Genomic DNA, 24,856 nt, shown 5'->3' on the forward strand with positions numbered 1-24,856 from the left:
TAGCTGGCACTGACAGACGTAGCTAAGGGTATATATATTTCCCTTCTGCTGCGAGTGACAAACAGGATACACAGAGTATCAAAGAAGTTCCTCAATGGTATTGCGAGGGCAGCATGGGTGTCGATTGCTGGTGGTATACGCAGTACTAAGTGTCTGGTTGTTAGGTGGGACGTTGAAGTCTTCGGGCTCGATCTTTCGCCCGTTGACTTTTTTTGTCCTGGATGAGATCAGAGAGGTCACGTGTGGTGACTCATCAACCCTGAGTCGATACATCCCGTTCGGCGTTTCTCAACCAATATATATATATTAGAGAAAGGCTCCTTATAGGTATGTTATTTTGTTATTTGGATTAATGGTGATATGGATATGATGTACATTAGTTTTTGTGTTGGGTGATATTGCGATAACTACTCATACGAGCGAATAGAGAAGATCAGGTTTTTGGTTTCTCACAGATGGATATATATATATGAATGATAGATTTAAAACAGATATATTTATTAAGTTAAGGAAGGTTAGGTAAGCGGAGGATAACAGGATTAATTTTCATTCTCCGATTCACTGTTGTCATCATCATCTGCTTCCTCCTCCTGCTCACTCTCAGATAAATTACTATCATCTATCTCGCCGTTATCAGGCGCCAGCATAATGAAAGCCTTCATGCATGTGATCCTGTTGCCAGATTCATACGTGCCCAGAAGCTTCCCAACCTGAGCCACGGCGCTGGTAGCTGATGGCAAGGCCCCGTTCTGGCCCTTGGAACTTGATTTTAAGTTCCTCACTGTTTTAGCCGATTCTGCTTTAGAGCTGTGGAATTCGCCCTCAGTTAGCATCCATATCTTCACGGCGCCATCACTGCCGCTAGTAACTACTAGGAAGGTGCTGTTCCATCCCTGAGCTGTGACGGGCAGCGATTCGAAATCCTTGATGCGGCCTGATTGTCCATGATCTTTTCCTCCTAGTTGTGCTATTAGTTGAGCTGCTGGGATGGCGGGCTTTGAATTATCTGTAGACTTTGTTTGGGTTGGGTCACTGGCTTTAGTAGAGTAAAACAAAATTCGCCCATCCTCGGTTGACAAGGCGAGCAATTGCCGTTTACTTGCACCGGACATGCCAACATCGATGTACTTCATCTGATGAAGCTTCGTTCGTGGAGAAGGAAGTATGACACGGGTGGGTACCGAGTCCTTTTAACGAAAAAGTCAGTAAGCTTCCCAAGATACAAACAGCCAGCCCCAAAGGAGGATACAAAATAGGTATCAAAAATGACAAGACTCACAATTCCAAATACCACAGCACCTCGTTCAAATGCAACAGTAAACTCCTCCCCTTCAAAGTCCCAGGATATCCTTCGCCCTTCACCTGTACTATGCTTCCCCTCCAGAACTGTCTCGAGAATATGTCTATCAAAATTCAATACTCCAGCTCTTTTTCCAGTGACCAAATTCCACAGCCTCATGCACTTCTCCCCCCTCCCCACCGTAAGCATGAGCTTCATACTAGGATGCACTGCGAAATCATTTACTCCAGCCGGAGCGCCCCCTGGCGGCGCAGTATCACCACTGGGCCTGTCTTGAACCTTTGGGCGCGGCGCTTTTATCGTCGAAACAACAGACCAATCCCGCGTCCTAGTCACAGCTATCGTATTATCCTCCGCTGCTGATAGCAATTTTGATCCCGTGGGGAAATACAGCGCCGTGATGGCGGAGGAGTGATGCATTAGGGAGCCCAGCTCACGGTTCTTAGGGTTTTCGAGAATCTTGTTTCCTGCCAGCGTTGGGATTGAAGAGGACTTGTCGTCTGTTAGTGGTGGGAAGGCGGATAGAGTGTACAGGTTGACGCGCTCGTCGGTACCGCCGCTTGCCAGCACGACCTTATGCGAGCCTGGGGAAGCTTGGTCTGGCAGGGGACCTAGGGCGAGACATTTGATCGCAGAGGCGTGGGCTTGGAATAAAAAGTTATCGATGAATTGAACGGTCTGCGAAGCGGACTCATCATCGGTTGACGGCTTGGAGATGGTCGTAGTGATCCCATGCAAGACTCGTTCGTAGGATCCGGTGATGATTTGGACAGTGACTGCGCTTGGCGGCTGTTGATCTGGAGAAGGAATTTGTTTCTCTTTCTGGGCATTGGTTTCTGCTTTGATAGCTTTCCTGGCAGCGTCTTGTTTCTGCCCGGCAGCATCTTCTCTTTTGCGTTTCGCCATGGTTTGGTGGGCAGCAGTAGATGGAAATAATAGATGTACCAGTCCCTACAACATATTAGAAATAACCTCTCATAAAATAAATACACAATGCACCAGTAAAAGCAGGTGTACGTATATATATATATATATATATATATAAATATGGACATACCTCTTCTTCCCCGTCTACCGTCGTATTCTAGCTTTGATATCTAGAGCGCTGCTACCAAAAAAAAAATTAAATAAAATAAAAAATGAAATAAATCTGTACCAGGGCTCCAGAAAGACGGCAGCCGCTAAAACTCAGCTCCGTCACCTTGCCAACCTTGGGATTCGGTTTCTTACTGCCACGCCCCACCGCCCTCTACTTCCAAGCTTGCCTTGCGGTGACTTGCTCTAAGTTCGTAACTTAGTTACTAGTGAGTGAGTTCGTTAGTTTAACCAACAATTGATGTAACTGACTGGTTAGTTACATGACAGTTGGTTAACGTTAAGGTTGGCTGCTGACTACTCGCCGCTCTCGTCCACCTAACTCCCTCACTTATCCACTGCCGGGCCTTGCCCTTCCCAGGTTGCTGCTGACTACGCCCTCCCCTCTGGACTGGATTTTCAGAGTCACCTTCTCTGACTAGCAGCCCTCACCAGACACCAGCGTCCCCTCTGCGCTCACTCTTCCATCACAACAACATCACTTTCATCCGTTCAGAGCGATTTTTCCGGCTTATATGCCCCCGTTACCCCCATAGCTGCCGCTTTCTGCGCGTGAATCGGATGTTGGCTGCCCGAGATAGGCTCGATGCTCCGTGAAGAGCTGCTACAATCCAAGCACGATGAGATCGCGTATGTATTAATTATTTCCAACCGATTCAAAACTCCCTCTGCTTTGCTGCTGGCTCAAATATTCGCTAACTGTAATTTTTAGACGTTGTTTGTTGTCGCGGAAGCGCAAATTGAGCGAGCTCTACTTTGCGACCGTGGGGTTTCCTGATGCGACCGATGGTTCCCTCCAACACATTCAGTACAGGCAGAACGAACAAGAATTCCTCGACGCCAACGATATAACAAAGTAAGACCTTCGTTGCTTTCTGCTCCTGGCCCTATTGCCATCAAAACGATATATGTTTTTGGTTAACTAATTTCGATTTCCCTGCACTACTAGAGGACGTTCCTTCGATGAAGGCACTCTCCCACGCCGACTGGATGTCGCACCCCTCCATATCTCCCCAACGAACGAAACACTCAGTCATGGATCTCTAAGTGCAGATGCAGGTTGCTATACGGATGCCCACAACCATCAACCCGTCCCATCGCCAACTGGGATCGCAGTATCGTCGCCAGGGTTGCCTTCAACAGGTCGCTATGACGCCCTGGACTCCGAAGATAGCTCGGGACCCCTGGATCGAACTTGCGATGGCAAGACAGAATCCACCACGATCCAAGCCGGCTCTGAAGGATTGGCTCTATCCCAAACAATACCTAACGCTTCTCACGAGGTCACACGTCAGAAGGAGGTCTCTTCACCCGCTTCTACTTTCCAAATTGTCCCCGCGACTGCAACACCCTTGACCGACGTTGATATGGATGAATCCCCCGAAAGCAAGGATATTGCTCATACTGTCAAGATTCCCGTTATGCAAAGCACCTCGGCCCCGAGTCCTGGGAAAAACGTGGCTAAGATCCAAGAGAATGCTACGGGTGCGTCGCTGTCCATTCTGGAAGCCCCTGAATCTCAAATTGGGAATCATACTGTCCATACACCTTGTTTAGCCACCGATATGTCCCCGAAAAGTACTGACCATCCTTTGTCTCCAGCTTCTTCCCGTGGTCAATTATCTAGTACCACGTCTGTGTCAGATAGATCTCCTGTTACCAGTCCCGCAAAGGATCAGCACCCCAGACTACAAAATGAAGCCCCAACCCCTCCTCAAAGTCAAGAAAGTGCCGCTGTTCCCATGGGCATAACAACGATCCCAGTTACTCAGAGGGCTCCAGCCACCCCGGATGAGCAGTTGAAATTTGAAGCTGCACAATCCACCCTGCAACAAGCTGTATCAACGGAACAACCACCTAAAAACCCACCATCCCGTGACTCTGCCTTTTCATCTTTTCAACTTACCCCAGAGAACTCCTTCTCCTCATCTAGGAAACCATCAGATGGGCAGAATGGAACCGACCTTTCTAAACAGCCACAATCCTCAACCCATCCAGAGAGTCGTTCCCTCATCAATGGCACACTGCGGGTTGATACAACTAAGGTTATATCAGAGACAGTGCCCAAGGCCGGCGAACCCCGCTCAGCGCCAACGGAAGTTTCCCAGCAAGAACGTGGAAATGGTTCACCGTTTCTGACTACAAGCCGCAAGGCCTCGGCTCCAATCGTATCTACGACGTCACATTTCCAGCCAGAACGTATGACAACCAGAGTCTCTTCAGGGGCAATCCGCCACAGGTCCGTCTCTGAAATTCTTGGAGAAACTCCTAAGTCGACTGTAGATAGGTCCTCGGATAAGGTTGTGTCGGAGTCATCATCTGCGGGATCCGAGAGTTTACAAGCCCGAAACCGTTTCAAGGACAGAAAGGAAACTCAAAAGGAGCGAAGCAAACTCTCGACTGTAGTTTTCCCCAAGCAACAGTCTGGTGATAAGCACGAGGCTGCCTACTTGATTCGCTCTCCTTCAGGATACACAACATCCCTTAACGAAGAAAAGGACTACCTCTTTACTCTTTTCCAGGCCAAAGCACACTATCCACCTCGAAGCATGCACCTTAACTCCCTGCTCTCCACCGCCCACAAGACCCTTACAACCGCCAACCACTTCGTTGAATATCAGGAGCAAATGGACTGTCGCTCATTAAAAAGAATATACCAACTTCAGCACGCCAACCGCTGGCCACTTCGCCAATTGCAACGGTCTGCAGAACCTGAGCGCTCAGGTACACACTGGGATGTTCTGCTGGATCATATGAAATGGATGCGTACGGATTTCAGAGAAGAGAGGAAATGGAAAATTGCTGCCGCTAAGAGATGTGCGGATTGGTGCGCGGAATACGCTACAGGTGGAAAGGAACGTAGGGCTGAACTGCGTGTACCGGCCCGAGTTCCTCTAGCCATTGATAAAATTGCCGGAGTTAGTGACGATAAGGCGATCCAATCGTCTCAGGGTGACGGAGGCGATGACAGTCTACCCCATTCTCAACCTACGCCTGATTTAATCTCATCTGTGGAAGATGATTCTGTCAGCGAAGGTTTCAACGATGACGTGCACCCTGACATGTCCGAAGGCGTTGTTCCCGCGGCTATATTCTCGCTTGGCTCGGACGAATTTACATTCGGGATGGAAAGGACTCCTGCATTTGAAAAGATTCTAGATGAGCTTCCGCTCTATACTCCTATGAGTATCTCACCAGAAACCAATTTACCGTTCTTTAAATGCCCTCCAGACTCGTCATGGCGAAAGGAGTTACTTCCCGTTTCCAAATACGCCACGGGGAAACTTGAATTTACCAGCAAGCAACCTCCTCGCAAACGAAGCCGTTATGATTATGCCAGTAATGTTGATGATATCGACGTTGAGCCCGTTGACGTTCTGCCCGAACAAACTAATGTTGCCCTTTTCCAACCTCAAAATAGACATATACGTGACCGTATCCATCCGGGGCAGGTATTCAGACCTCCCACAGAGTCACCCATGCCATCGCTAGGATTTTATGAGTCACGGCAGCCTTCTCAATGGACCTACGCTGAAGAAGATGAGCTTAAGAGGATTGTAAAGGAATATTCGTTCAACTGGTCGCTTATTTCGTCCTGCTTGAGTTCTCCGTCGTTATATACGTCTGGTGCGGATAGACGAACTCCTTGGGAATGCTTTGAAAAGTGGGTTCAGTTGGAAAGCCTACCGACTGAGATGTTGAAAACTCCGTATTTTAGAGCATATACGTCGAGAGTGGAATCTGCACAGCGAACTGTTCTTGCTGCCCAGCAGCAACAGCAACAACAGCAGCAAGCACAGGCGCAGTCGCAGCAACAGGGTAATAATCCACCGCCAACACCAACAGCAATTCTTCGGAGACGGCCCACCACGCCGATGAGAGTGGAACGGAAGCGGTCCTCCAGACACCTGGCACTCCTTGATGGCATGAGGAAGCTATCTAAGAAACGCGAGACGTTGCTTCAAAAGCAGCAACATGGTATGAATATTTTCACCCGATGTGGTTGGAATATTTTTTAGATGATCAAACTAACTTTTCTCTAGCGTCTCACCTGGCAGCTTCACGCAAGATTACCGAAGCAAATCAGCCGCGACCTCCAATCTCAACACCAGCAGAATTCAGTCGCTTGAAGCATGAACGGGAGCTAAAGATCCAAGAGAGTCAGGAGCAATATAAGCAGGCAATGCTGGCACAACGAGTAAGTTAAAGCGTACATTTTGCAGACATTCATAGACACCTTTTTCTTTTTACTCATGATTTCCTTTTTCTAGTTGGCGATGACACAGCGTGTTGCACAGCAGCAGGCGGCACAACAGCAAGCACAGCTTCAGCAACACCGACAAATGCCAAATCAGCAAGCTATACCCAACGGAGTGCCCCCCCGTACCACTGCTAGTGCGCCTCCGAACGGTGTTCTGCAAGCAATGGCTCCACCTGCTAGCACTGGCATTCCCAATGGCGTGCCTGTTGGTGTAGCGATAGCTCAATCCCGCGCTCATCCTGGTATGCAGATGCCAAATGGAAATGCAGTCAATGGCATGCCGAATACTGGGATACTGAAAATGATACCGCAACCTGGTATTCCGCAGCAAATGAATGGGCGTCCAGGTATTCCTACTCAAGCTTCTCCCGATAATGCGCGCATCATCCGTGAAGCCAATCGTGTTCAGGAAGAACAGCAGCGAATGGTTCAATCACGGCAGCAACAGCTTCAAAACCAGCAACAGTCATTCATTCCCCCTCAAGGAAACCATTCCTCCCCAAATATGAACATGGCCACTATGAACACAAACCCGAACAACGCTACAATGCTAGCGTTCCAAGCAGCCGCAAGCGGCGTTGGCAGTCCCTCCTTCCATACCCCTTCTCTCTCCCAGGGCGTCTCCAGCGCCTCCCCCCGCCTCAACCATGTCAACCCGCTCGTTAATGCTGGTGGAATCCCTACTCTATCCAGCATACAAAACTCCATCCAGCGGAGCAACCCCAACATGACACCTGAGCAGGTCAACAAGCTCGCCACCGAGCGACTCCACCACATTCAACAACAGCGCATGTCACAGGTGGCCATGAACGCTGCAGCAGGCAATATGGGCTCCATGCAAACCAGTTACCAAATGCACCATGATGCAAATATGCATCAACTGCCTCATACAGGTATGCCAAATGGCGCGGGCTCTGCATTGCAAACTTCACAGACGCAGGGGTACTCGCCGCTTATGCGAGTGGCTCAACCGGGCCAGCCGAATCGGATGGGTGTAAATGTTAACGGATCACCGGCGATGAATGCTGCCTTGGCTGCGCAACAGGGTCGAAGTGCGACGGCACAGGCTCACCGGAGTGTAAGTGGTCAAGGTGGGCCGGGACAAGTTCCTGGTCCTGGTCCTGGTTCCGGTCCCGGTCCTGGTTCTGGGAAAAGTCCACGACCTCCGCAGGTGCAGATGGCGTCTAGTTAAAATCCTCCGATGTCTCTCTCGAGCCATATATAATATCATCAATAAATGAATGGCTTGACTTTTTGAGAATCCTGTCTTTCTTCACCTCGTTCTAGTCCTTCCCCAACGCTACACCAATAACAACCCCCACCAACCATACCCTCTTTCCTGTATATATATTTAACGAGGGTTTTGAGTTGATCACCTCCTTAGTTTCCCCGGTTTTCATCCTTTACGGTTCCTTGTTGATTGTTTTATTCCTTTTTATACTTTATGTGTGAATCACCAGGCGAGCGGGATTTGGGTTGTTTGTTTCTTTTCTTCCCCATTGTGTTTTATACGGTAAGGCTAGCTAGGTATGCTAGGTCGGTTTGCGTTTTCTTTGAGATTATCGCTTTTTCTCTTCATACTTTATTTAACTTTTTTTCCTGCGGGTTTTAGTGTTTCTTTTCTTTTTCGTGTTGCTCCTACAACACTTTTGTATTTGTATTGATAGAGACGGGTCGTCTTTTGAAAGATTGACTACCGTAACGGCGGATTTCTTGTGATATGGCTCTCATTCTCATGTTAATGCGTGTTTAATGGATGGTGATGGAGGCGGTTGTGGTGAGTGGAGAGGGAGGCGAAGGTGAAGATGGAGTGAAAGAAACATGAATAACCAATGAGATGGCATGCAACGAGTGAATGGAATTGAATTTCGCATGAAGACAACTTCTCTGTAGTGCTTTGTTTTGCGCTTCGATTCATGGTGCATGGATTTACATATTTGTTCAGTCGAGCGACTAGAATGATAAGATAACGTAGAGGATGTAATGTAGCCTTGCTAGCTATCAGTTTTAATCGAAACTTTTCCTGCGAATCTTAAAAACAAACGTATTGTAATCGAGTGTAATCGAGCGCTCTTGAAGGGAATAAAGATTGAAGGGAAATGAATGTCAGGCAACCCCAACCTATTGTATCACAAACCAAGTTCTGGCGTTTAGAGCGTCTAATTTGCCGCACTCCGCCGCCACAATATCATTCATTCTCTGACACAAACCTTCTCAACACCGTCTACAGAAGCTACAATAAAAGCCCATGCAGAGCAGTAGTATTCTTTTGCTTTTGCTTTTCTTTTCCTTTTCCATTTTCCTTTTTTACTAGGCTGCGTCCTTCATTCCACGCAGCAGTCATGTCGTCCGACACCCCGAGCCCAAAACCAAAACCGTTTTCCATCTCACTATTCCCCGCCTCGCAAAAGAAGAATACACCCTCATCATTACCCACCACCAAAGCCGCATCTGAAACTCCAAACCTCCATCCGCGCACCCTCCATGACCATGACTCCGATAATGAAGACAACGATGAACAACCCATCGCGGAAGAAGTGACGGCCTTCGACCGCGACGCGGGCGGTGCGATAAGTGCACATGCGCGTGCGGAGAAGGAGAAACAACCCCTCGTTATTAAAGTTGAAAGTAAAAATAACTGGCAGGAAAGGCCGTGGCAACGGAAGAGGAAGGCATTTAATTTGTTACCTAGAGAAGTCGGGGCGCAGCGGGAGGCGGAAGCAAATGCCGCCGCTGGTGCGGGTCGGGAAGGGAACGTGGAGGTTGAGGGGCCAAGTATGAAATATGGACTGAATCTTGTGGAGAAGCCCAAATCCGACGAGCGAGATGGTGGTGATGTGTCAATAGTGGAAACGGGTGGTGTGGATATACAAAGGGAGGAGAAGGAGGCTGAAGCACCGAAGAAGCCACTGACGCAGGATGAGATTGCCATGCAGGCACTTATTCGTGAAAGCAGAGGGGATGGAGAGGAGGTAGCAAGGCGATCCGATCTTGTTATTCCAGGGAAGAGGAAGGAGAGGGATGACGATGAATATGGAGATTATGGTGTGGAAGGGGAGCGATTCGATGAGACAAAATCGTTCCGTGCTGATGTTGCTTCAAGACCTGATCCGGCCAGTCTGGCGGACTATAGTGCCGTTCCTGTTGAGGAATTTGGAGCCGCGTTGCTACGCGGTATGGGATGGAAGGACGGGGAGCCCATTGGTAAAGGCAAATACGGAAGTTCGAATGCGAAGCCTAATGGTCCCGGGTTGAAACCCCGCATACCGGAGAGGAGGCCTGGGTATTTGGGAATTGGGGCCAAGGAACTTCCTGGCAAGGACAAGGGTGGTGCTAGTAGCTCTGAAGTTGAGTTGGGTGCATGGGGAAAATCGTCCATGAGGAAAGGTAAGAAGCCGGGTGAGGGTCTCTACACACCTGTTCTTATGCGGAATAAGAAGACTGGGGAGATGATTACACAGCAGGAGTTTGAAAAGTTGGCGAAGGAAAGGAGTGAAGGGAAGAAGGGAGAGGAGGGATGGAGGGAAAGAAGGGATAGGAATTTAATGCAAAATGGGAGGGGTTGGGATCGCCGTGTTGAACGGGATTCTGAGGATGAGAGTGATAATGGAATTAACGGTTTCGAGTTGCGTCGTCGGAATGGAAGTGGAATATCTGGTAGTCGGGATCGGGATCGGGGCGGGGATAGGGATAGAAATAGGGACAGAGATAGGAGGAAACGCTTCGACGATCGAGAAGGGGTTACAAGTGATAGCGGGAGAGGTGACTGGCGCTACAAAGAAAGTGAAAGTGATCATCGCAACCGGGATCGGGAGCGAGAGAGAGGCAAAGATCGAGAAAGAGATCGCAAACACAGGAGCAGTGGGAAAGTATATGATGATGACTATAAATCCCGCCATTCGTCATCTTCAAGACATGGTCGTGATTCCGGAGACCCGCGTCGGGATAGGGACAAGGACAGAGATAAGTCTTCAGTGAAAGACCGAAGGGATCGTTATGACGACGACGATGATGGTAGGAGGCGACCAAAACGTGAGGAGGTGTATTAAAATGCATCAACGGTTCTGTTGGTTCTGTTTCGAGGAGGGAGAATAAATGGTACATAGATACCCAGCTCAAGGATATATTTTGATTTTCATGATGTATTTATTAGGTATTGGATGTACGATAGTTGGGCATTCCTAATCCAAAGAATGTCAAATTATTCTTAATCACGAATTTGTTGCGTTAACGAGGTTGATATAAAGTCTTGTAAAGTCTCGAGTTCTTGTTCCATTTTTTAACTCCTTGCATAAAAAAATATGATACACCTTTAGCCCCTTTATCTCAGTAATGTCCAATACACTTTTTAAAAAGCCAGCATTACAATATATGTTACGTCAAAAGCAATTAACAGCGGACATTCAAGTTCCAATCATTCTCACATCTTGCTCCTGTCCCAACCCCGTCTCACCCGCAGCACCACTAATGCCCCCATCCATTTCCCCAAGGACCCACTCCGCCAAATAGCTCTCGTCCACAAGCTCCTCAATCCTCTTATAATGTCGTTCCGTATATGCCACCAGAGTATCCAGAATATCCTTCATGGACTGCGCCTTATACTTATTCCGACCGCCCGCTGCAGCACCTGATGGTGGCGCACGGCGATGGCTAGCTAGGTCGACAAAGGTCGAGAGTGGGTATGACTTGGACAATGCATAGATAATACGCTGTGCAACGGGAGCAGTTTTGGCATTAGTATTCCAGTCACGAACGCGGAGAAGAAGTGAGTAGAGATTATCCTTGTCGAGAGACTGAAGAACAGTGTCAATGTCCGGATTTCCGGTCAGGCTCTGCTGCTGCTGTTCGCCATCTGCTGTTTGGGATGCGTCCATAGCTGTGGTGAAGAGTGATAGGAGCCGGGCCGGATGGTTGAGTTGTAAGGCAAGGGTGATGGCTTCACGGTAGGCGCCAGCATGTATGTAGTTCTGCAGCTGTTGGTCTTGCTCAATCCGTTCGGAATTGGCGTTTACTGCTGCAGACAGCGTGGCGGATGTGGTATCTTTCCAGAATGTGACGACTGAGTCGGCTCCACCTGATATTAGAGCAAAATCGGGGGGGTCAGCGTTGTAATTGGTGTCTGAGGAGAAAACAAGAGGTGTTGCCAACGCCCAGACACGGTCCTCGTGGTTGTCAAGGGTGGTTTCCAATTCACCAGTGTACGGGGACCATATCTTAACTAATCCGTCGGCAGCAGCTGAGGCGACAAGAGGGTGGACCTGGACAGCGCCGCGGGAAGATATATCTTCATTGTCGCTATCAATTCGTGGTGGTGGTAGCCAAAGCAGTTTTAGAACGCTGTTCGTATGTCCTTCGAAAGTGAGGAGACAGCTGTAATCTGAAAGACTCCAGAGCTTGATGGTCTTGTCCGCTGAACCAGTAGCAACGACACCCCGACTTGTACTGGCACCTGAATCCGAGGTTATAACTGGGGTGTCTTTAGGAGCGAATCGGATAGACCAAACACCTCGTTTGTGGCCCCGGAGAATTCCTAGAACGGAACCGTTTTCCACTGACCAAATTTTTGCGGTGCGATCTTGGGAGGCTGAAGCGAATAGGCTGGAGGCATAGTTGATGTCAAGAGCGTTGATATCCTTGTCGTGGGCTTTCCGGGTATAAATTGCCTTTGGTACACTGATGTTCTGGTCTTTGGGCGCTAATAGTTTAGAAGTGTCCCATCTTTTGATGGTACGGTCTTGAGATCCAGTGAAAAGGAAAGGTGGTGGATGGTTTAGCGGATCTTTATACGCTGGAGAGCTTGACGGGGGGGGGGATCGGGGAAAGGTAATAGCACCTAGGGACTCTGCATGACCAGTAAGGCTTGCAAAACAGGTGAAAGATGATGACTCAGGGTCAATCTGCCATAACCGTGCCGTATTATCTTTGGCACCGGTTGCTAACCAGCACCCAGACCAGTCAACATCAAGGCAAATAATAATATCCTTATGCCCTTCCAAATGGGCGACTTCTGAACCAAAATAATTCTGTTCGCCCCCAAGCCGTGAACATGCAGCATCTTGCTGCTGCGTAGATACAATTCTTATGTATTCTGTGTTGGTGGCCAACGCAACCAAGGATCGATCACGGCCGATACAGGCTAAATCGATAACCTCATCGTCGTTTCCAGATATACGACGCACTATAGGTAGTGGGTTGATCTTCATGCCTGGCTTTAACGACAAAAGGGGTTCCGTCAGATGTAGTCTCAGAGTCTGATCAGCATGGACCGTCATGACCCATGGTAAATTTGCAGAATATAGGCATATAATAATGCTTTCTTGTTCCGGGCCAGGATCTTGGTCCTTTGTGACTTCGCTTCCCCTATTTGGATCCCATATTCGCAGTCGGCCATTTTCTCCGCCAGAGAAACAGAGCGATTCATCTGACAGAAAACCTGCAGCTTCAACACATTCAAGGGCTGGGATAATTCTTCGTGTTTTCCAGGTCCTGGCATCCCATAGAATCAACGTCTTATCTCGGCTGGAGGACAAAAGCGTATTTTCCGAAGTCGAGAATGATAGGCTACGCACAACGGAAACATGTGAATCAAGCGAAGCGATACTTTTCCTTTTATGAAGATCCCACACCCTGATTTTGCCTTCCTCACTAGCCGACGCGAGGCGGAACCCTATGGTGTTCATTTCGTCGTCATTGGATGAGCGCTTAAACCTTTGGCTCTTCTTATTATCGGAACCCTCATTAGCGGTATTGGATCTTGCTGCTTCAAAAAAGCATAGGGCGGATATCACTCCTCCGTGGCCATGAAAAGTATGTGTCACAAATCCCCGTCGCACATCCCATATTTTTATTGACCCGTCGGAGCTGCCCGTGGCCAACAACGTTCCGGTCGCATCAATAGCGGAAGTTACCACGGGCGCCGTGTGAGGTTTGAGGGTTCTTAGGAGGTCCGGTTGTATCGATAAGGAGGGCTCGTCGGACTGTGCCAAGGAGAAAATCCGCATTGACAACGATCGCAAGCATATTACTAAATGTGATGCTGACGGAGTTACTAGACATGGAGTTAGTAATAAATTCAGATTGGGGGTTAAACGAGGAAATCATACTTGACAAGCTTGTAACTAACTCTCCATCCTAGAGCAGTGATTTCCGCTGGTCAGCTCTACCAAAAGCAAGTGATATCGCATTCCACTAACTTACCCCCTCAATCGTCGCCAGTTGCCCTCCAGTTTTTAAATCGGTAATTAGGACATCTTCCCCAACGCAAGTCACCAAAAGCCGGCCGCTGGCGTCGATTGCAACACTACCGCCCGTATAAATCGGGCGTATTGTGTTTGCCACTTCGAAGGTAGTTTTGATATTAATTTTTGACATCGTCAAGGGTAGATTATAAAAATTATACCGACATTGCTATATACATAAGAAGGACAATTTCCAATGCAAATATCTGGTGTGAGAAGTGTATATTTCGAATACATGAAAAAGTGAATTCCCTAATTTTTTAGGGTTTGGTCAGTTGAAGAAAAGAAGTTTATCGCAAAGAACTAAACGGTGGTCAGTGCGTTTAGCCGCCACAGCCGCCCCTTGCTAATGACGCCTGCGGAGCCGCACAATCATCGCAGCTGACTTGATGACATCCATATATACTGTTTATGATATTGAGGGGGTATTTACGAGATACAACGCCGACATTAGGTACAGGTGGGTTTTGGCATACGAAGTTATGGCATCACCTCTTTAGTATTACGCTTTTCCTTTCATGTCCTGCTCATGAACTCTTGTGCTTGCCTGGCAGTCGTTAATCATGGGGAGGCAACCCTATATGAACTTGCTTGCATTGGTATGTAACTGTCGAGTCTCTTATTGCTTTTGGAGTCTCCTCCCAAAATCCTGATGTTTTGCATTATTCTTTCGTTTATCTATGAGTTCCTCCAGCTTAGCCCATCCCCTTTAAGCACTCCATGTCTGGGAGCCATCCGTAATATAACTCAATACCAAGTGGACTAGTTTCATGTATATGTTTTTGGCTTGGAGGTTTCACAACTTCACAAAACACCCATATAGACTACCTCTTTGTATATGTATATATATATTACTTTTTCTTGTTGTTTTACTAATCCGTGCAATAGGGGCGGTCACCGTACGAGGCGCCAGAAAACCCTCCCCAGGGTTATGTTGCTCCGGTACGTCGTGCTGAAGATAGTATCAATGCCGACGGTTACGTTCAGGAGTATGATGCTCGGGGTCATCCAATTAATCCCTCTTCCAAGGCTCTAGCCAGGCAGCTCCGGAGGGCTAAAAATGACATTCTCTCCACGATGGGAATTGTCGTCAGTGGCGAGGACGGCAACCTAGGAATTTCAAAAGAGCGACAGCACATGAGTCTGTTATCCACAGAAAATGATTATGGGCTTGCTATGGCAACATTAGATCAAGTTTTTATGTTTTGTTCATCTTGGTGGACGACATCGCTTGCTGCCCGTATCCAGGTAATATTACCTACCTCTCGGATGTTTATCCCTGCCAATTTATTTAAACTGACGCCATATCTCCAGACTTTCAAAAAGTACACCCATGTGCCCTTTATGCAAATTATACAGCTTGAGAGGAATGAGCTCGGACTCTTCAGCTTCTACTGTGGTGGCCTTCCTACCTGGACTGCATCCTTCGTCATCTCAGTTTGTCGGAATCATTTTCTAGAACCCGCATTAGAGTACCTTCATGGCAACGTTTTGGCATCATTTGACAACGACACTTATAAATCTTCTGCTCGAGTAATATTTATGGGACTCCACTCCAGGTAACCCCTTACCCTCCACATCAGTGTAGCGTACGATTTACTAAAATATTAAGCAGCTTCAAATTCGCCCTTCTAATCCTTCTGGGACAAGCGCATCTGTTTTCTCTTCTACAAACACTTCACATACTACCCGCCTGGGCAGCACCCTCGCTTCGTTCTCTACTTCCATTTAGCCACACCTCACTGATCCAGTTTCCATCGCTTCCCTCAACATTATCTGCCTATGCTATTGGAAACTTCGGCATAAACCTACTCACTTCGCCTTTTACGGGGGTGTATATGTATGTCTATCTCCGACCACTAGTTGAATCTAGAATTTACCGTATCCTCCGACGGAGACTTCCTAAACCTGACCGCCCGGATAACCTATCTCTTCGCGTTGCGGCGGAAAATGACCTAATTGAGTGGACGGTGCCATCACTTGGCGGACGATCCGATGAGGAATATCACCGTAGCGATCTTACAATCGGTGAAGAGTTGAAATACGAACTACGGGTTTTTAGATATTGGGTTCTAGGACTTCTTGGCTTTCATGTTGAAGAGCGATCAGCTGAACTGCTTAGAAGATCGTCGACATCACGATCACTCCAACATCATCTTGAGCAGTTAAACCGCGATTTGGATGCAAGCACAGCCCCTATGGTGGAACATATATATCATCCAGTGGACGAAATGTTAATGAGTTCAATGCATGCAAGGGTGGAACAACAATTAAGTGGTCACGTCGAAGGTGGCCGACCAAGAACCCCAACTCCAGATGCTTCGACGCAACAACAGTTTGGCACGAACCAGATATTGAGCAGTGATGAGCAACGCATGTCTCAATCTCCCCTTCAACTTGCTACAGATTACTTCGATGGTGATGCACAGTCCCAAGGGAGAACTGCAATGGAAGAAACATTCAGGATAGATACCTCACTATCTTCACAGCTCCACGGCCCACATCCTGACGAATTCCATCATCATCACCGCCACTCCTGCTCTAATACCCTATTTTCCCACCCGTCAACTCCAGAATCATCTCCCCTCCCCTCGCCTCGCGTGCGTGCATCGCTAGTCCATCAAAATTCCGACGTAATCACGATGCAACTAGAATTACTGCGGAGCAATCATGGCTCCCCTGCCCAACCCCGAACAAGCCAAGAGAACACAAATACGACGATTGTCCCACTTTCAACCGGTATAGCGCAGGAATCTGAACTCACCGCGAGCGAAATTGACCGCACAGCAAACGAGCTCCTTGACTCCATCCTCTCAAACCGTGGCCCAGGCGTCCTCCACCCGGACCAACCTCCCCATCATAACATCCTTCCACAAACAGATGATTTGGAAGAAGTAGCCCAATTCAACCCTATCTCCAATTCCCGACTTCTTGAAAATTTTGAGGAAGCGCAATCTGCCGCATCCCTTCCTCCAGCCACAGCTACAGCGGTCACAGAACATTCACCCAGTCACGAGCTATCTGAGGTCCCCGCATCCTCCCAACCTACGCACCGGGCCGAACCTGTTACCGCCACCATAGGTGATGACAACAGAAGCCTCTCACACCCAATCTCAACCCAACCCCCCCACCGCTCCCGCTCCGAACGTTTCCTCCTCCCCGACCATCGCGTAACAATACTCTCGTCATTACCAGTCGACTCACTCTCTTCCCATCTAGCTTTTCTCTTAGGTTCCCTCATCTTCTACCCGCTCGAATCCATGTACCTGCGTAACCTCGCAACGCAATATCTAGCATCTCCTCACCTGCTTGCTGCACTGCCTATTGGCTCCCCTGCTCCTAGTACAGCCACGATTCTCGGTCTCAGGACTGATGTGAGGAGTGTGACTGCCTTGTGTGGTGGCGGGTCGAGGGCGGATATGCTTGCGTATTTGGGGAAGATGGGGCTTGCGATAGGAATGCAAGCGTTGGTTAGTGCTGTGGCTTGGGGGATGGGGACGGCGTTGACAGTGCTGGTGGGGACGAGGAAGTTTGGGTGGGGAGATTTGTAGGTTTAGGTGCTTTGCCGACGTGTGTTCATGTATGTTATCAATTTGGAGGAGGCATTTTTGCGATATGTTTTCATGGTGTGCATTTATAATTATATTTCTGACTCATACGTGTGCTGGTCATCTTATGTGGATATGAAGATTGGGAGAATTCGCCCAACGCTGCGCGTCCGTGATTCTGCCCTAAATTGATATTTAGCTTCTATATTTAATGATGATATACAAAATTGACTACAGTATTATTCTAGATAAATAATTAAATTTACTGGTTGAAGAAATGGGAAATTTAACTTTCATGGTAACAAAGTCTAGCAACTAATCCCTTCATACCAAAGATTCTAGAGGTTTAAAAAAAAAAGGAAAGGAAAGGAAAGAAACCAAACTAAATAGCATCTAGATACCTGCCAGAAATACATAGCGTTACACACCATGCCAACCAACGATTCAAGTAACAGCCCCTAACCTTTGCCCTTACCTTTCCCCTCCCCACCAACTTTCCTCCTCTCCCACACCATCAAATACCCTTCACGCGTAAAAAGCGTCTCACTCTCCGCCCTCTGCACCCACAAGTCCTGAATCTCAAGCCACTCCGGCCCCTTCTGCTGCTGCACCTGCCCGTTTTCAACACTCATAGCCTTGTCATGCAACTGAACGAGCCAGGACACCTTATCATTCCCCGCACCTGCGCCAGGTGTCGTCGAAGAAGTAGATGCGCTTCCAACGCCAGATCCCTTGGTTGTAATGCCGGAGGTGGTAGAAGAAGAGCCCTCGCTGCTATCGCCAACTCCTGGAGCGGTGACTGTGGCGTCGAGAATGACGTTTGCGACTAGATCGTACCAGATGGGTTCACCGGGGGCGCAGATGGAGGTGTTTGGCTCGACGTAGGGTGACATGTCTAGGGAGCGTGGGGAAGGAAAGGTGACGATTGTGGGGTTGCGTTCGGAGACGAATTTGTTTTTGCTGAAGCGCTTTATGTGGAAGAGGAGGTAGGGGGGTAAAGGGTGGAGGAGGCGATGACGCACACGGTGTGAGAGTTTCTCGGATGCGATGAGGCCGTTGTATTTGTTCAGAAGGGTTGTGAGGGGCACCTGGGGGATTACAGATTCTGCGTTGGTGGACTGGAATAGTGGAGTGGGAGGGAGGTCGAGGGTTAGGATTAGGAAGGGGGTTATTTGGGAGGTTGTGCTGCTGGATTCGGAGAAGACCAGGCGGGCGTTGGCGGCGTCCGAGCGCGCGGTTATGGCCTGGCTTTCGATGCGGAGGTGGCCTTGGAATGCGGTGTGGATTACGCTGGTTGGGGTTTGGGATGGGCGTTTGGAGCCCCCCAGGCTGAGGTGGAGGTTGTTTAGGAACCAGGAGAGGAATTCAACAGGGTCGGATTGCTGGGTAAGTGTGAATCGCTTAGAGGAGCGGAGGGCAACTTCCTGGAGTAACTCGTGAGGTGAAACGTGAGATTTGAATGCGCGTGGATTCCACAGCTTGCGCACTAAGATACCGAAGCGGAGTGGGAGTTGGGGAGTTCCTGGGGTAGGGAATCGGTGGAGAAGGAAGAAATTTCTGATGGGGCGGACGTGGGCGAGAACTTGGACAATGACATTGAGGTAGTCGTTAGATTTGATATTGTTCATCCCAACGAATCCTGTATGCAACACTGTTAGTATGGACTATTTCGATAAGGAGAGGATCTCGGATTTACCGGGTCTGTATCGCTTGCCGGCCAAATCCACCGCATCAATAACCACCTTGTCAAGTTTCGTAACCTCTTCCTTTTTATACTGCGGATCAACCACATATTTGATGTCGTCTAAGCTGCTGCTCTTCACTTCATACCCTTCAGGTAAAACATACACCTTCTTCGTCTCCATATTCACGAAAACGTGATGTCCAACATCGAGCGCATGGAAGTACGCATGCGACTTGGGACCCCGGCCCTGATAATACCTCCCGCAAACTAAGCATGCATAGACGTTAATATTTGACAGCGAGACGGAGCACTGCTTTTCGAAATCGAAATCTAGCACTGATCGCTGTATCGTATCCAGGTAAAGGTCGCTATAACCCTCCGTCGGTGCGGTTTGGCGAGCAGGAGCGGAAACTGCTGATTCCTCTTCGTCCTCATCGGAAATAGGAATTTGATGTGCAGAACCTTCCTCAATCTCTTCCTCTTCCTGGTCCGCTGCTGCTAAGATGTCTTTCCCATTGCGTTCGTCGTCTTCCCATCGTCGTTCGTGGAGCGGGCTACGATGGTTGGGCTGCTCCGATAGCTGTTTGTCTTCCTGTACGCCTTCGACTCGAGAGCGTTTTGAGGCTGGGGAGTTGGCAGACGGCGCGTCCTCCAGCAGCTCTTCAGCTGGTCTTTTCGTCATTGTGTAAATATGCGGTGGAGCAGTGATATTGAGATGTCCTTCGAAAGGAGGATGTTGAGGTCTGCACTTGCGTTGGAGGTTGCTGCTCTTGATGCAAACAGAGCAAACATATCTGGATAGGCCAGCACTTGAATGAGCTATGGGATATCTACATCTGTGCAGCGGAGTACACTTGATGATATGATGGATCTAATATAAAATATAAAGACATCGCTTACGCAGCAATAAGGGTTCATTTTCAAATCGGAGGTCATTAAAAATTGCTATGGTACATCGCTGTCCCGGAACAAAGCTAACCAAAGTCTATGCGGGCGCGACTTGCTTACTGTTATCAAAATCTACTTCTTCGATGCCCTCCTTTCTCACTACTTTTACCAATACCTGTAAAACATAACCATCAGAACATCAGCAAAATGCAGTCAACGGAAGATGGGGAACATGGACATACGCCTTTAAAGTCAATTGGTAATCTCCGCTTGAGTTCGTCCGTGCACATCTGGAGAAGCTTCAAACCTTGCTCAAAGGTGATATTTGGGTGGTGGTGTTTATCAAGGATTGAGAGGCAGTAGTATCTGGTGTATCGTCAGGCAGTAATTCTACACAAAATTTATTGCTACGGTTCCACAACACCCCCCAACAGCAAAAACGTGACGGGAATGTGAATGCGAGTTGTTCAACATACTGGGCATAGCCGTGTGCAGCATATGGCACCGGGGCAAGCGCCGCTAGGTAATCCAGCCAGTACAGACTGGGTTTCTCCGTGATGGGATCTACACCACCCAGCAGGAGGTTTACGGTGTAAGGTCGTCTAGATCGTAAGCTGCAGGAAAGCTCTCCTCGTACGAAGTTGGCGACGGCCGACGGGCTGAGTTCAGTTTCGTTTCTCATGGAATATAGTTGGACGTTTGCTTGAATGTATTCGGCAAATTGAACTAATTTGGAATAGAAATAGCAGGTTGGTCGTTGGATTCAAGTGGATTGGTTCTCATACACGGTGAGGTGCTCGGAGGTTAAGATAAACATACCTGTGTCACCAGCTTCGCCGGAAAATGCCATGAGGGTATGCTTGTTCAGCTCCCGCGTCTTGTCATCTGCGGCCTTGAGGACGGTGGGGCCTCTCATGGCAGCTTTGGACGCCGCAATGAGAGTGAAGTCCTTGCCAGTGATACCAAGTAAGACCTCCCTAGCTGCAGGTTAGTATTGCATACAATACGGCTTCGACTTGGCCCATATTCGTTGGGGCAAGACCTACATGACATGCCACAGGTAACGCTCTGGGTATTTTCTTTAAAAAAAAGGCCTAGGGTCCTCAAACACCGGCACTGGTTGTTACTCTGTCTCCTGCTCTATAGATTGGGGTACATGGGGTATCTGGGTAGTATCTGGGTATCTGGCAACGGGGCATAGAAGAACGCCGTGGATGTTTTCCGTAGTTTTAAGGTATTACGCAGCTGCCGCCTCATAGCACGCAGCGAGCTTGCGGCCTGCACCTTACCTAATCAGGAGAGCCCGCACTTTGATGTAGGGCATAATATTTATCCGATACGGAGGAGGAAACGCCAAGATCCAAGATGTACAAACAGTGCAAACACGACATGGAAGAAAAATAGACAAACTTTTGTTGGACGGAACGACAAGCAGTTGATTTGTATACGAGAAGCAGGTGAACAGAGGAATAGGTGAAAAGGGGGATGCTTCTTAATTTTTAGTTAAAAGAGGGTTTTTAGTGGCCAACCTGTGCCATGTCCTCTTTCTTCACATTGCCGGCTTCCCAGCGCAAACGGAAGAGAGATGATCGGGTTGCGGCTCCAGGTTCGAAGAAGAGGGGGGTGGCAGGGAAAGGCAGCAAGGGCGCAGAGGACGGTGAACAACGAGAGCAGAGAAAACAGAGAGACGAGTCTATATCCGGAAGCGAATCAGATGACGGTGACTTGTCACAAAGTGAAGACTCGATTGACGAGGAGGAGGGTTCGGAAGAGTCGGAAGACGAAACCGCAGCGGATCGGAGATTGAAACTGGCCGAGAGATATCTGGAAAACATAAGGGAGGAAGTTGATGAGGTTGGCTTTGATGCTGCGGAGATTGACCGCGATTTGATTGCCGAAAGATTGAAAGAGGATGTGGTATGTTTGTATTTGGCAAAAGAATCCACGTTACCAACTCTTTTATCCTGAGCTCACATGTGTCTATCTTTTCCATTGTCTAGGATGAATCCAAAGGACGGATATGTCGACAAATAAGCTCGCAATTATCCTTTTCCACTGCATCCCATTCCTTCTTCCGCGCAGATACACAAAGCATCACTGCAATCGCAGTACATTTCCCTTTCGTCTATACAGTTTCTAAGGATAAAACGCTGATCAAATGGGAGCTAGCCGTCCATCACCCACCCAGAGAACAAAGGATATCCACTATAAACGGAGATTCTACGCGAGCCAAGCGCTCCCAGCGAAAAAGGCCGAAGAAAATCAAGTCGGTTCGGGGGCTACAGGAATCTGCTGAAGGGGGTGAGCCGCAGGGCCACACGGGCATTATCCTGGCAGTTGCAGTATCCCCATCGGGGGAATTCGTGGCAACCGGAGGTGCAGACCGGCGCCTAATAATCTGGGATGCGGAGGCACTTACACCCCTGAAAACTTTTACCCAACACCGCGACGCCGTGAGCGGGCTATCATTCACACGCCGCATCTCCTCATCAAGCTCCGGCGAACAGCTCTTCTCCGCATCCTTCGACCGCACCATAAAAACATGGTCCCTCAGCCCTGGCGCGCATGCTTATGTGGAGACCCTGTTCGGTCACCAAGACCATGTCATTGCCGTTGATTCCATGGCGCTGGACCAGTGCGTCAGCGTTGGTGCCCGCGACCGTACGGCACGCCTTTGGAAGGTGGTTGATGAGACGCAACTTGTCTTCCGTGGGGGTAGCTCTAAGGGTAGTTCGTACGTTGAGGGCTCACTGGACTGCGTGGCTGTATTACCGCCTACGCACTTTGTTACGGGCTCGGACTCGGGAGCTCTATCTCTCTGGTCAATACATAAGAAGAAGCCACTCTACACCATCCCGCAGGCCCATGGCGTTGACCCCGTGCCACCACTGGACGAACTGTCATCAGAGCTCGACCCGGCAGTTGCGAAGAATAATACGAGAAACATGTCACCCAATCCTCGATGGATAACTGCTCTCACTACCCTCCCAGGGACAGATATTGTTCTCAGCGGTAGCTGGGATGGGTGGATCCGCGCCTGGAAGATTTCTAAAGATAAGCGGACTATCATACCACTGGGCCCCGTCGGTGCGTCACCACCGCCCTCCAATGTCACAACTGGGCTTACAACCAACGGCAACGGCAACAGTAACATGGATCTTGACATACCCTTGCTTTCCTCTGCGTCCGCTCAGCAGCCCCCACCACTTCTACGAGGTGTCGTTAACGACATCGCCGTATTCGAACGACGATCCCCAGATGAGGCGAAAGCTACTATTAGCAAATCCAAGTCGAAGTCGAAGTCGAAGTCGAAGTCGTCTCAGCTGGGTCAGGAACAGAATGGCCTCTGCATCGTGGCTGCACTAGGCAAGGAGCATAGGCTTGGTCGGTGGAAATATTCCAACAAGGAGGGGAATGGGAAGTGTGGTGATGGGACGGGGTTGGGGGGTAAAAATGGGGCTGTTGTGTTTGAGGTGAATTTCTTGGGAGAGGGAGTTGGAGAGGGTGAGGGCGCGAGGCTGGGAGCGGAATTGAGGATTTGAATTAATGGGGGGAGGTAAGCAGGGACCGTTAATGGACGGCATAGAGTAGGGTTTTTCTTTGTGTGGAAGAGTCAAGTTGGAATTAGGTCAATGTATGTGCTGATAGAGAAGGGAGTCGTATTCCTTATTTCCGCGACCCCCCCCCCCAGCGCATACCTCCCTTTCTTTTCTTTTCTTTTCTTTTCTTTTCTTTTCTTTTCTATTCTTTTCTTTTTTGGCAAAAGATGATTGCTGGACTACATGTGAATATGTATGCATATAATATCAATATACCTACCATCTTGTTAAGTGCAATACTGATGATATTCCAACTTTTATTGCACTGTGATCGTCCTCCTGAAATGTATTTGACTATCATCAATTGACAGGTTTATCTCCTTTGTGAACCTCCGTCCCTAAGCCATCACTAACCACAATTTATATATAAGGCTTCCCACCAACACAAACTCAATCCCCTACAGATCTCCAGCATATATTCTCCTAAATCCACCATGTTTACAAGAAGTTGCTCTTTCACTTTAGTGAAAGAATAAATCTCTCAAGTCAGGGCTAAAATATGTATTGCATCATTATTATGAAATCATGACCTCCTGTCCTGAAAGAAGGGGGAGAAGTTAAAAAAAAAAAAAACCCCGATAACGAAAAGTAATCCAGATCCAACACCGATTCTTAACACCTCGCTAATTTGAATATTCATTTTGTTTCTTGCCTCTAGGTTTTTTTTTTTTTTTTTTTTTTTTTTTTGCATGTATACAGTATGTATGTTGTGTTGTATGTGCGTGTGATATGTTTCCAGAACACATCCCACAACATTTTCGTTGTTGAGTTTTTTCTACGCAGGCCATTGCCGACTTCGATATAATGGATCGTGAATAGTTAAGTGTGGATGAGAGAAGAAAAAATAAAGAAAAACAGAAATAGGACGTGGGTATTTTGTTTGTGTATGTATTCTAGGAAATTCAGGGGTAAAATAAAAAGCAAATCGAAATAGGGAGAAAAAGGATATCATCAAATATAACAAGTTATAAAATACAAGACAGAAAGCAAGAGTATGTAAGAGAGCTTGGAAAAATGCAGCGGCGGACTGGAAACATGAAGATGACAGCGGGTTTGTCACATTCGTTTTCGCCTGTCGATGAGTAATGAGGGCAATGTGAGTGTAATAAAAGTCGCAAGTGCATGGAGTCTGTTTAATGGCGATAAAGGATGGGTTGGGGAACTGCCAAGGGAATCTGTAAGTGATAAAACGCCGGAGGTGCAGATGCTCTAATTTTGGCAATCAAATAATAGCGAGTTCTCG

General features: G+C 48.3%; 8 protein-coding genes across 8 annotated transcripts; 4 read left to right on the forward strand and 4 right to left on the reverse strand.

Annotated features, from left to right (window-relative positions):
• Window positions 1-539: 539 nt before the first annotated feature.
• PAAG_00748 (hypothetical protein) lies at window positions 540-2,206 on the reverse strand (the record flags this gene model as incomplete). The annotated part of the gene is made up of 2 exons (XM_002796843.2): window positions 540-1,187; window positions 1,280-2,206. 2 exons carry the CDS (start codon window positions 2,204-2,206, stop codon window positions 540-542), a joined length of 1,575 nt encoding a protein of 524 aa, XP_002796889.1.
• A 775-nt stretch (window positions 2,207-2,981) lies between these two features.
• On the forward strand, window positions 2,982-7,848 carry PAAG_00749 (MYB and HSA domain-containing protein; the record flags this gene model as incomplete). The annotated part of the gene is made up of 5 exons (XM_015844123.1): window positions 2,982-3,025; window positions 3,108-3,251; window positions 3,345-6,373; window positions 6,439-6,593; window positions 6,667-7,848. 5 exons carry the CDS (start codon window positions 2,982-2,984, stop codon window positions 7,846-7,848), a joined length of 4,554 nt encoding a protein of 1,517 aa, XP_015700904.1.
• Window positions 7,849-8,998: 1,150 nt separating this feature from the next.
• PAAG_00750 (hypothetical protein) lies at window positions 8,999-10,705 on the forward strand (the record flags this gene model as incomplete). The annotated part of the gene is made up of 1 exon (XM_002796845.2): window positions 8,999-10,705. One exon carries the CDS (start codon window positions 8,999-9,001, stop codon window positions 10,703-10,705), a length of 1,707 nt encoding a protein of 568 aa, XP_002796891.1.
• A 354-nt stretch (window positions 10,706-11,059) lies between these two features.
• Window positions 11,060-14,027, reverse strand: PAAG_00751 (U3 small nucleolar RNA-associated protein; the record flags this gene model as incomplete). The annotated part of the gene is made up of 3 exons (XM_002796846.1): window positions 11,060-13,704; window positions 13,760-13,787; window positions 13,854-14,027. The coding sequence occupies 3 exons, from the start codon at window positions 14,025-14,027 to the stop codon at window positions 11,060-11,062; spliced, it is 2,847 nt and encodes a 948-aa protein (XP_002796892.1).
• A 430-nt stretch (window positions 14,028-14,457) lies between these two features.
• PAAG_00752 (hypothetical protein) lies at window positions 14,458-17,445 on the forward strand (the record flags this gene model as incomplete). The annotated part of the gene is made up of 4 exons (XM_002796847.2): window positions 14,458-14,493; window positions 14,783-15,142; window positions 15,209-15,453; window positions 15,510-17,445. The coding sequence occupies 4 exons, from the start codon at window positions 14,458-14,460 to the stop codon at window positions 17,443-17,445; spliced, it is 2,577 nt and encodes an 858-aa protein (XP_002796893.1).
• A 455-nt stretch (window positions 17,446-17,900) lies between these two features.
• PAAG_11168 (hypothetical protein) lies at window positions 17,901-19,808 on the reverse strand (the record flags this gene model as incomplete). The annotated part of the gene is made up of 2 exons (XM_015846864.1): window positions 17,901-19,081; window positions 19,139-19,808. 2 exons carry the CDS (start codon window positions 19,806-19,808, stop codon window positions 17,901-17,903), a joined length of 1,851 nt encoding a protein of 616 aa, XP_015703471.1.
• Window positions 19,809-20,111: 303 nt separating this feature from the next.
• On the reverse strand, window positions 20,112-21,039 carry PAAG_00753 (proteasome component C11; the record flags this gene model as incomplete). The annotated part of the gene is made up of 5 exons (XM_015844124.1): window positions 20,112-20,189; window positions 20,257-20,380; window positions 20,491-20,740; window positions 20,834-20,991; window positions 21,017-21,039. 5 exons carry the CDS (start codon window positions 21,037-21,039, stop codon window positions 20,112-20,114), a joined length of 633 nt encoding a protein of 210 aa, XP_015700905.1.
• A 511-nt stretch (window positions 21,040-21,550) lies between these two features.
• PAAG_00754 (rRNA processing protein RRP9) lies at window positions 21,551-23,556 on the forward strand (the record flags this gene model as incomplete). The annotated part of the gene is made up of 2 exons (XM_002796849.2): window positions 21,551-21,931; window positions 22,015-23,556. The coding sequence occupies 2 exons, from the start codon at window positions 21,551-21,553 to the stop codon at window positions 23,554-23,556; spliced, it is 1,923 nt and encodes a 640-aa protein (XP_002796895.1).
• Window positions 23,557-24,856: the final 1,300 nt, after the last annotated feature.

The sequence above is a fragment of the Paracoccidioides lutzii genome, assembly GCF_000150705.2.
Source record: "Paracoccidioides lutzii Pb01 unplaced genomic scaffold supercont2.2, whole genome shotgun sequence".
Lineage (NCBI taxonomy): Eukaryota > Fungi > Ascomycota > Eurotiomycetes > Onygenales > Ajellomycetaceae > Paracoccidioides > Paracoccidioides lutzii.